General features: G+C 38.9%; 1 protein-coding gene across 6 annotated transcripts in view; it reads left to right on the plus strand.

The window, feature by feature from the left end:
- The window catches only part of FAT1 (FAT atypical cadherin 1), a 112,142-nt gene that overhangs the window by 61,031 nt on the left and 38,841 nt on the right, over nucleotides 1–12,270 (plus strand). For all 6 annotated transcript variants that reach the window (XM_060278780.2, XM_060278782.2, XM_035111841.3 and 3 more), the window contains exons 7-9: nucleotides 3,347–3,486; nucleotides 9,465–9,740; nucleotides 11,307–11,517. In XM_060278780.2, coding sequence (XP_060134763.2) covers nucleotides 3,347–3,486; nucleotides 9,465–9,740; nucleotides 11,307–11,517 — 627 coding nt within the window. The remainder of the gene's footprint in view (nucleotides 1–3,346; nucleotides 3,487–9,464; nucleotides 9,741–11,306; nucleotides 11,518–12,270) is intronic.

The raw sequence follows: 12,270 nt of genomic DNA on the forward strand, positions 1-12,270 counted from the left end.
TTTTTCTTGGGGTGGGAGTGTAGAGAGTGGATAACATGCTGATGGTACTACCTCACATTAATCAAGATCTTGCGGTTTCTATTTTAAAAATACCTTACTGCACCGTTTTTTACTATTACTAATCGCATGAATCAGTTTGATTGACATATTTTCTTTCTTCTGTGCTTGCTTTCCATGCTTTCTTTCTTTTTGGCTGTGCCAGGAGACAAGCTTGCTAGTGAAGTTTTTTACATCTTTCAGATGGCTTGTGACCTGAACTGTACAGCAGAAGGTATCTGCTGAGATCACATAATTTATTATCAGATTATGAGATCTAAAGTGAAATTGCACTAATTTAAGATATTCTAATAAATACTGAGCAGTTTGTGTTTCTTTCTTCTTTCCAGATTCTATCTGCTCCCCTCCCCCTCTTTACTGTAGTTCTTGTTTGTGTTTTGTTGCGTGTTATGGTTTTGTTAGTGTTGCTCGTCACCACATTTGAGCCAAAGCACCACTTTGAAATGCTACGTAGAGATACTTTTGATCTTTCAAGAGCACCCAGACTGATGAGAGCGGTGGATGCAAAATAGCTTGATAGAACAACATTCTTAGGACATTTCTAGACGTGGCTAGATTTGCAAGTATCAGGTACAGGGATGTGGCATTTATTTATTATGGAAGCTAATATTTCATCCGTCAGTCCCATTTAGAACACTCAGTGTGGCTTAAAAGGCCAAATCAGGGGTTAAAGCAGGTAAATGCAAAGGTCTTTGCCATCCCCGAAAAGGCAGGATCTGGGCTGGGCATGCCTCTGGTGAGAGAGTTCCAGTGCAGATGTTGGCAATAATCTATACTGCTGCCCATAGGATACCAAGCCAAATTCAAGGTTCTTCTGTTGATATTCAAAGCCCTGAGTGCTGATCATGGTTTCCCATGTTACTTCGGCTAAAAGTCAGTTATTTAGTGTTGTCAGTCCCTTGCTGTAGAACGCTCTTCCAGCAGATATTTGGCAAGCATCTTCACCTTTGACTTTCACACATCTCTTGAAGCCTTTTTTCCTGCTGACAGGCACATTCAGTTGTTTAATGATTATTTTAACAATCATTTACAGTGGTACCTCGGGTTATGAACACAATTGGTTCCGGAAGTCTGTTCATAATCTGAAGCGTTCATAAACGGAAGCGAACTTTCCCATTGAAAGTAATGGAAAGTGGATTAATCCGTTCCAGACGGGTCCACAGAGTACTCAACCTGAAGCGTACTTAACCCGAAGCATGGGTGTAATTGGTTCCGGAAGTCTGTTCATAAACTGAAGTGTTCATAAACTGAAGCGAACTTTCCCATTGAAAGTAATGGAAAGTGAATTAATCCGTTCCAGATGGGTCCGCGGCGTTCGTAAACCGAAAATTCGCAAACCAAGGTGTTCATAAACCGAGGTTCCACTGTAAATGAGTGTTTGGTCTTGTTTTCACATGCTTTTTTTTTTTTTTACTTTGCTGTACATTGCCCTGATGTTTTGTTAGAGGGCATTATACAAATAAATTAATGATGATGAATCATCCCTGTACTGGGAGCTGCTGGTCCATGTTATTTAAAAGGATTTTAGCAGGTAGCACGAGGACTGTAGAAACACACCTTTGTGGTAGTTCTGTGCTTTAGAAACTAATTTTTGCACCACCTTCTTTGAGGCATCACTGTATCAGTTGTGGGGGAAGCTGCCCAAGGCAGATAGATGTCCATGGCTGGTATTCTCCCTTCCAGCATCACCTCCAGTAAAATATATTGCACCAACAGCTCACATAAAATTTGTGGTGTTCTGCCCTACTCCTTTTTAATGTTATCGAAGATTCTTTTGAGGCAATTAGAGGCTCTAACCTGCCTTTAGATACCCGCAATAATTGTCAGAAATAAAGCAGTGTTTATGGAGTGCTGCACAGCCCATCAGTCTGGGTGATTTGTCTGAAAGGCAGAACCAGTCTCCAAAATTCCGCTGTTTTCTAATTTGTTGGAATAAAGATGTAATCGTAAACATGCTGACTTGGAGTGAGTACCATTTAAATCTATGGGGCTTATCTCCAAGTGGGTATACTGGTGATTGGATGGCATTTACAGTGGTGCTGTGCAGAAATGTTTCTTGAGTCCAATAATAATTGGAATTCATAATTACGGTTTTAATCTTTAAAAACAAAACAAAAAATGACTCTGCTGTATAACCTTGCTTTTCAAAAAGAACAGGAAAGAACACTTGCACGACGTAATTAGGACAAATGTTTTTGCCATGGAGAGTGTTGGGTTGACAAACAATGGGAAGTAATTTAAACTTTTCAAATAGTTTGTCTAAAAGTTGAAAACGGTAGAAGTTAATAAATGGCATTTATCATGGCTAACTCCATTTGGTTTTAAGGGTCATTGTGTTGCAGAGAGGCGGTCTGCTCACAAATAATAGCATTACTATAATCACTTAAATGTTTGGGTGATTGGCTGTGTTTATTGAGCTATATTTCAGTTTCATTTTTCAAAGGGCATTTAGAAGTTTTTTAAAGGAATAAAATCATCACTGGAGAAAAGGGGTTAGGGTTTTTTTTTTTTTTTTTTTTTGAAGCCATCGTGCTATTTTCACTTTCTTTTTCAGCTTTTAATTCAGTGTTTTCCAAAGCTTTTCTTCCGGTGCCCAAGAACAGGCTGGTCTATTGGGGCACAATCCACCAAGCACTGCTCTTGTGTAAATTCAATAGCACACTGTGGTAGTAGTGCTCAGTGGATTGAACCCATGGTAAGCATACACACCCCAAGTTTTTTGGTTTAAACAATAAAACATAGTTTTAAGATACCATATATTATTTAGTGACTAGTTCCTTCAAGTGAAATTATCATTTGCTTTTGCTGGGCACGTATTGTAAATCCCCATGTGGCTAGTCACCTTTGACAAATAAGAATCACCTTCAGGCTATCAGGAAGGAAAGCTTTGCAAAACTTTGTTCTTTTTCTTTTACAAATACCTTTTCTTTCACAGATACGCAGGCTAGTAAGCTTTCTTGCGGGATAGTAACATTTGTGGGCTAATTTGCATGGCTGTTTTAGAAGAATATTCATCTATTTAAAGCAAAGATATCAGGATTTGAAAGATATACCTCTGGAAACAGAGTCTTTGCCATGAGTCAGATAAGTAGGGTAGGGAGTATTTTTGGCCCTAGTGGCCATCTGCTGTATTACAACTAGGTTACAAATACGACACACAGCCTCCGCTATTTCAGAACTGATTATGTTTTAAGGTTGTATGAAGCATCATAGCAAAGTATGTTTTCGTGAAGCGATACATCAAAGCAGTGTTTTATGAACTTCTGTCTCATGCAATTTCTTGGAGCAGGTGGCAACTATGACAGCCGCTTTGATGTGGACAAGGGCACTGGAACCATCGTTGTCGCTAAACCTCTTGATGCAGAACAGAAATCAAATTACAATCTGACAGTAGAAGCAACAGATGGAACTAGGACTATTGGCACTCAGGTAATGGAATTTCTAATGAAGTGTTTATTGAAAGAAGAATTTGTAACCATTTCTTGCCAGGGCTTCTCGCCCCCCCCCCTTTCTTGGGCAGAATTACCTCTTGCATAAATAAGGAGGACTTTGCGTGAAAAAGAAGAAGTTTCTAATACCAACAGAGCACAATAGCCCAATGTTGGACAGTCAAAGGGGAAAAGTTATGTGTAAGCAGATAAGTGCGCCTTGAATTAACAGCTTTAAAGTCATAGAATGTTCTGGTATTAGAAGAAAAATGAGAAACAGAAGCCAGGCATTCACAAAAAAAGAAAAGAAAAGGATTGACAGTTGAAAACATCACGATCATCTTCATCACCCAGAAACAAATCCAAAACCAGCCAAAATTGGAGAAGGTGCAAAAGGTGAAATCTGTTTATGTTGGAGCTATTGTTACAGTGAAAGAATCTCACATAAGTATGCAGAAGTGTCATTTTTAAATATAATAAAATTTATTCTTTTTTCCATATAGAGAGTTACATTTTTACTCAACAATTATATTCCAATTCAGCAAAAATTCAGCAAAACTAGCGACTTCCCTCTCACCCAGCACCAATGTTTATAACCCAAATTGCACAAAATTGTGTTTTAAGGTTCCGTCTTATCTAATTTCATCCTCTCTAACAGGTTTCTTAATATATTCTGTTGTTTTCTTGCACTTCGAATCACACTGTGGTCTTCACATATGGGAAATAACTTTTTATATAGACTAGAAAAGGTTTCCAGTCTTCTTTAAAGGTAAAGGGACCCCTGACTGTTAGGTCCAGTCACAGATGACTCTGGGGTTGCGGTGCTCATCTCGCTTTACTGGCCGAGGTAGCTGGCGTTTGTCCGCAGACAGCTTCCAGGTCATGTGGCCAGCATGACTAAGCTGCTTCTGGCGAACCAGAGCAGCACACAGAAACGCCATTTACCTTCTCACCTATTTATTTATTTACTTGCACTTTGACATGCTTTCGAACTGCTAGGTTGGCAGGAGCAGGGACCGAGCAATGGGAGCTCACCCTGTTGCGGGGATTCAAACCACTGACCTTCCGATCGGCAAGCCCTAGGCTCTGTGGTTTAGACCACAGCACCACTCACGTCCCTATTCAGTCTTCTATAAAAGATGCTAAATTTGTATCTTTTATCGGTGCCATCAATTTTGCCATCTCTGCATATTCCAATATTTTCATCAACCATTCTTCCCTTGAGGGTGTCCTCTCCCTCTTTCCATTTCTGTGCATTTAGAATCCTTGCCACTGTAGTCACATACATAATTACCATTAAGGCTTTCTATGGGATTTTGCTGTCCAGTATCCCCAGTAGGATATTTTCATTCTTGAAAATAAAAATGTCACTATATAGTAGCATTGCTTGGTTTGCTACCAAGTGTTTACCCAATGGTTAGGTGTTGCAGGTCAGATTTCCCAGATGACTGTACCAGTATAATGTATGTGCTTATAAATGAGTTTTCCACAATGGCACAGTGTATTTTAGGTGTATCGTCAAACTTTTAACAGTTCTACTTTAGTGATACCAACTTCAGGCCAACTTCTTTCTTGTTAAAAATACCTTCTGAGAATGTCTTCTTCTTTGAAAGGATCGCTCTGCATATTACATCTCCTGAATGGAACTATAGATGTGATGATGCCCAGTTTAGATGACTTTAAAAGGGAGTTAGACAAATTGATGGATGGTAAGACTAGAGTTCTGATGACCACAGAGTCCAGAAACAGAGGCAACATACTTCTAAATACCAGTTGCTGTTAAACAATAGCAGTAGGCTTTCTTCCTTAATTAGAATTTAAGCTGACTGTGGATAGATTTGACTCCTTATTACAAACAGCTGCTTTAGACATACTGTTTCTACTGCTGAAGTTAAAAATCATTCAGCATGTCATCTGGAAAATGACAGAAAAATAGTTTGCTAATACTGGAAATGGTAAACATTCTGCATTTTCTTTTTAATGTGAATTAGCCCTCCTGCTTTTTGTTTGTTTTCTGCATTTCAAAATGCACAGAATGTTTTTCAGCTGTTTCCTATTATCTCTCTTCTCATCTTTTAGCAGACAAAGTGAGAGATTGTGGTTGTAGCTTTTGCAGGACGAGTACAGAAGCTCATTTTTATCAGAATTTCCCCTGTTCCATACTTGAGGGGATTAGCGTGAACTATGGCTGCTAGAATTTCAGATTTCTGTGCTCCTCTAACAGAAGGACAAGCAACAGTGCTTCTGAAATGAGCAGGGGTTGCTTGAGGGTTTAGTCTAGACATGTCTCCTCTTGGAGCTTAGCTTCCCTGACTTTCACACTACTTCTCTTAATAAAAGTCCATTAAAAAACTAATAAAAGTAGAATTAGTCTTTGTGTTGTAATCTCATGTGTTTCAAACTATTATTTTACCACATTAGTGCACTATTTGTTTGTCATTTTAGTTCCTTGATGAGAGGTGTGCTATTTCTTTTAGCAGTACCAAGGTGTAAATTTCAACCATACCCTTGTTGAAATTCAATATAATAATAGTAGTTTAAATAAATACTTACAACTCACTCTTCTATTTAAAGTACCCAGAACAGCTTACTTAAATAAGAATGTTTTAACTGTTGATCCACTGAATTTTGTAAGAACGGATAACGGTTAGAAAACTACATTGAGCCCAAATAAGATGAATTACAGAGAATGTGCTAAAATGCATTTAAATGCAGCACACTGCCTTGGATTGTTCAGGTTATAAAATATTTGGCTCTGTATTTGAAATACTGTACAATAAGCAGTTTAATGAGTTTTTGATTAACAGCCATTTAATACCCACATGCTATTTCAATTTTGCTAGTGAAAGTGCATGTTATCATATTGTCTATGTAAAAATAGTAAACTAACTATATTGGCCTCCTTATGGGAAAAGGAACCTATTGAGTATCACTGCTAAATGGGAAAGCTGTGATTGGCTTTGGGCCATGAGCATCAAACATTTGACTCAGTGAAATTACTTAGAAAGCTTTCTTTGGAAAAATTACTGAGGCTGTAAGCAAGATTGCTGTTGGGTCTAATATGCAGCTATAAATGCATGATGTACAGATAAAATTCAGAGTGTTCAGTTATACTCTTGTCAGTGTAAAAGGTGACAGAGGAAGAAAAGAGAGATTGGGGGCAAGGCATCATGTGCCTTCAAAACATGAATGCTTTTTAACCTGATTTTAAAGGAAAAGTATTCTTCACTAGAAATGGGAATTAATATTCTTGATTAATTCATATTTACAGGAAAAGGTTTTGTGGCCCTGTCTACTGGCTATAGTTAGTGGCTTTTCAGTACTGTAACAGAAACTTGTTGCTGCCATCTATGCCCTTCCTCTCCCTTCCTACTTAAGTTCTGCATTCTGCAAAATGAATGCTTTTATTATGGATTAGGACTGAACATAGGCTGTTGTTGCACCTTCTGCCTTACACATTCTGCTTTCAGTTTCCAAATTGCAGCTTTATTGAAAAACAATAAGATTTCATTTTTGACCTCTGGATCTTAAATTGCAGTTTTACTTACGAGCACACGAATGTATGCAAGTGCAGCTGAATCATGAGTGGACAAGCATTTTTCAGAAAAGAGACTGACAAGGGCTTAAATACATAATGGATACCCACTTTTATATCATACCTTTATGCATTCCGTACTGGAGCACCTGCTTGTTCTAATTCAGTAGCCTCTGTGGAGGAAATTTCGCTCCGACGCCTTATGCAAGATTTGGTAGTTACAATGAAGGATTTCTGAGGAGGCAGCTTTTGAAGGGCCACTTCTGCCCATATGATTCTTCCCACCCAGAAAAAAAAGGGGCTTCTATCTTGTCCCACCACTGTCTGAGATACAGCTGGGTGGTAGTTGTGGGGATTGTCGTTCCTAGCCTTCTGTTTACTGGTTTTTCAACCTTTGTTGAAAATGTGCTCCCTCCACCTTTTGTTTTGACTTTTCTTTGTTCCCTCCAGAATATGATCTCTTTACTTTTCCGCTGTTCTTAAAAAATATATGAGTTGGACTTGTACAGTATGACTGTAATGAAAAGAGAAATAATAATGACAGGATGAAGTCTGTTCTCATTGCACTCGTCTACATTTCTATGACAGCTGTGAAAACCAAATGCCAATGTTCTCTGATCTTTGGGCAGTCCCACCGTGTCTGTGTGTGAGTGAACCACACATCCAGCACCCCCTCCAGCATGACAGTGACAGCAATTCTGCAAGAATTGATGATGGTCTGCTAAAACAAAAATCCTTTTCAGGTGTCCTGGGGAATTGAGTTCCTCAGCTTGGGTTTGACAACTGAGATGACTCTTCCATCCCTCCACTCACCCAAGAGCACACAAATGGACCTTTGTTCAATTAATGGGGGGCGGGTAAGCAACAGACAGGAGGTGCTCCCAACTGCTCCTTCTAAGTTTTACAAAACTGCTATTAGAGGAAGGCATTGGGTACTGCTAATGCAATCAGGCTGGTTCTCCTTAATGGCTCACAGGACAGTATGAACTTTAGTTCATCTGATCTTGCTCAGCTTGTATACTTTGGCTTTAAGTGTTCATTTATGCACATGGGGTTCAAAGCTTTAAACCACTTTGCAAGTTACTGGTGTCTAGATTGACATTGTTATTCTCTTACTTACATTGCCCCATTTTATGCCAGTCTTGGAATGTCTTGTTTGGAATTCCTGGCTAGGATTAGTTTTAGGGGTCCACATTTCTTTTATTGTACTTGTGTGATAAAAACTGAAGCAAAAATCCGATACATTCTCTTAGCATTGTCATTGTTGCGCTTGGCTGCTCCTTTTCTTATTCATTAATAGCTTGGAGGGCTCTGTCAGTTCAGATTTATTTAGAATATGTCATTTTGCCTCTTAGTTGGGTGTGTTTGTGTTGCTAAATGACAACTGCCTTTTTCTACTTTTGGAATTGTTTTTTTTAATACAGTATGCTTTGCTCAAGTAACAGGGAGCCTTGTGGCACCTTAAAGTTTAAACAAATTTATCATGGCAAGATTATGAAAGTAGTTTCTGTTTGGAACATTCTGTTTTCCTAATTGATTTAGCTTTTCATTTTCTTAACAAAATCTTTTTGTGTTTAAAAAAGTTGCGTAGGTGATTTGTTGTTTATTCCAATTGCAACTAAATAGTTTTATTTTAACTAGTTTCTTAATAGTTTAAACAATGCACTTAAAGTTGTAATGCAACGGCACTTGTAGCCCAAATATATATTTATTATTTTTCCTTGAAATTGTTCTGCTGTACTTGTAATAAATTTAAAAGGTTATTATGTTAGTGTTTTCAAAATATTTTTGTATGTTTGGATTCTTACGTTTTGAAAAGAATTTGTATTAGACTGCTAATTGTGATAGTGTATTAATGGATATTTTGACTGTTGTATTGCTGTTGGCCTTTGTGCTGCTGTGGGCATATTTATGTGGGAAAAGCAGCATACAAATTGAAATAATAATAATTTCAATTCCATGTACTAGAGCCAATCAACTAGTTTTGCCTATTGACAGATATTTAAGCTTGTTTAGGGAGGAATCACTACCCCAGTGCTACATGGCAAAACTCATTTTTAAGTGATTGGCATTTCTGAAGCAGAGTGTGATGTGGAATGAGGGTCTTCTGTTGAAAGAGGAGAAGGCAAGCAATGCGCTGGGCTTTATCAGGCCCTGATCCCAGCTAATATTTTGTTCTAAACTACTTCTGCTTTGTATTTCATTTCTGCTTTGCATTTCGTTTCTACATGATTATGTATTTGACATAGTCAAACCCAACTCACAAAAGCTGCAGCAAATTGACGCAGCTATTCTTCTCTACATTATGTGTGATGGCCCCTAACGTTCGCATCATGTTTTGTTTTTGCATTTTAGGAGAACTGTTGGGTTTCCCTGAAGCTTATCTACATTGCGTTCTGATTACACACCCTTTTCATCCTTAATTTACCTTTGTGCCATTACAGGTGTACATTCAGGTAATAGACACGAATGATCATAGGCCTGAGTTTTCTACATTAGAATACCAAGTCATTATTCCAGAGGACACAGTGCCAGAGACGGAAATTTTGCAAGTCAGTGCTTCAGACAGGGACGAAAAGAATAAGCTAATTTATACTATGCAAAATAGCGTTGACCCCATCAGCCTTAAGAAATTTCGCCTGGATCCTGCAACTGGCTCTCTCTACACTTCTGAAAGATTGGATCATGAGGTTATCCATCAACACATTCTCACAGTGATGGTAAGGAACCATTCCACTTAGTCTTTAGCAGATATAAGATATTCCTTTTCACTGTAATGGAGTATCATAAGCAGAGACTTTTCAGAGCTGCTAGAATGGTGGAAAGACTGAATTGTGAGCCAGAAATTCATCAGTTCAAGTCTTGCTTTTGCTGCGACCCTACTTAAGCTGGCCATAGGCAAGGCACTATCTTACCCTCACCGACATACCTTACAGCAGGCACCCCCAGACTTTGGCCCTCCAGATGTTTTGGACTACAATTCCCTTCTTCCCCGACCACTGGTCCTGTTAGCTAGGGATCATGGGAGTTGTAGACCAAAACATCTGGAGGGCCGCAGTGCAGATTATTGAGATGAAACATTAAGTGAATTGGACACTCTGAAGTGCTGTGTAAATGCAAAGTGTTGGTATTATTACAGATGAGCTCAAGCCCACCTGTACTTTACCCTCACCATTCATTGGGAATTTTTGTTGGGTTTCTTCTGTTAACATCTCCATCCCCAAGAAAGAGGGGAGACACAGCAAAGAGGAGGAAATATTTCTTCCTTTTGCTCTCCTTCCACACCTCCTCCTTCGCCTCCAACCACATTTCTTTGTCCAGTCCAACTAAGAAGATCAACAGAAAGAAGGACAAGTATGACTTGCTGGATCAGAAATTGTAGGTCAGTGTTAGATGCACCTCTAGGTGCATATTCCCACTCCCATTTGGGCCTAAGTGAATAGGCTAAACATGAGTTACTTCCTGCTCATGTTGATTGGCAGCAGGCATGCCCATCCTCAGTCCCTGCTGAGTTTTGGGCTGCTGGAGTCCCTACCTGCCTTCTCCCAGCCTTAAAATGTAGGATTTTCCTGTATATTCGAGGACCCTCTTTCTGTAGCAATGGCCCTCGCCTCATCTGGCGCCCTGTGTACGCATATAAGAACGTCCATTTAACAAATAAGTGAAATTGTAATAATTAATTCCAAGTTCTGAGATTATTTGTGCCGAACCAAAATCATGTTGTAGGATTTTTGCCCAATGGCATAAAATATAAACATTGCTCCATTACGATGCCGTGTGCTTCTACAGAACAGAACAGAATGGTGCCCTAAGTGATTGATAGTTCTCGTCAATTGTAGCAAGTGTCATATAACTGAATAAACCTATGCACCAGCTGTAGTAATAATAATTATTATTTATTTATTTATACCCCGCCCATCTGGCTGGGTTTCCCCAGCCACTCTGGGCAGCTTCCAACAGAATATTAAAATAAAATAGTCTATTAAACTTTAAAAGCTTCCCTAAACAGGGCTGCCTTCAGATGTCTTCTAAAAAGTCTGGTAGTTGTTTTTCTCTTTGACATCTGGTGGAAGGGCGTTCCACAGGGCGGAACTGTCTGGTTCCCTGTAACTTAGCTTCACGCAGCGAGGGAACCGCCAGAAGGCCCTCAGCTCTGGACCTCAGTGTCCGGGCAGAACAATGGGGGTGGAGACGCTTCTTCAGGTATATTGGACTGAGGCCATTTAGGGCTTTAAAGGTCGGCACCAACACTTTGAATTGTGCTAGTAACGTCATAATTATTTCAGGTGCGGGATCAAGACGTTCCTGTCAAGCGCAACTTTGCTAGAATTATCATCAACGTTAGTGACACAAATGATCATGCGCCATGGTTCACCAGTTCTTCCTATGAAGGGAGAGTATATGAGTCAGCAGCTGTTGGATCTGTAATTCTCCATGTAACAGCACTGGACAAGGATAAAGGGGAAAATGCAGAAATTGTGTACTCCATAGAATCAGGTATGCTCCAATACATTCAATAATTTGTTATGGTGAAAATATTTTAGACTTTTTTCCAATGAACCCCTCCCCCCCCCCTGCGCTCATATACATGGGTTCTCATTTTTCTCTCTGTCTTTCTCACACACATACCCCTGCTCCTTCTTTATTCAAACAAAAAACATTGTGGGAGGAAATGTTAAAACTTTCCCAGCTTTGTTTTTCTAGTATTCTGCACTGTACAGCTAAAATGTTGGGGCTGAAATTCGAAGCATATGAAATGAACATTCCTTAAATGCTTGCAATAGCTTATAGGATTAGTAATGGGATATTATAAGAATGGTGCTCTGTTGACGACCTTCAATAAGAAAAAAGATAATACCAACTGCCTACCCAAATACATAATTTAAATGTTTTAAATAAAATCTGTTCATGATGAGGTCATGGTTTTAGCAATAACTATTTTTGCTGTGCTTTGTGATTGAAGTGTTAAGAAATAGCAGCCCCTCTTAATTTGTTTTCTTAATTTCTTTGAATTCTTGTGAAGTGTAAAACCCCAGTGTACTTCAGCCTTCATTTTGAAAGGCTTTTGCGTGGTGATTTTCTTAAGCAGTCAAATTTGCAGTTTGTATTTCTCAAATGGAAGTTTTTTTATACAGTACATAAACTCCCATTTTAAGTGGGAGCAATTTGAAAGACAAAATTCACTGAAGTATTGCTGATTTAGAAATAATCTCATAAAGCGACATTCATGTAATTAAGAGTCACTTGAGA

This window comes from Zootoca vivipara, chromosome Z1 (assembly GCF_965207765.1).
Source record: "Zootoca vivipara chromosome Z1, rZooViv2.hap1.1, whole genome shotgun sequence".
NCBI classification, from domain to species: Eukaryota; Metazoa; Chordata; class Lepidosauria; order Squamata; family Lacertidae; genus Zootoca; species Zootoca vivipara.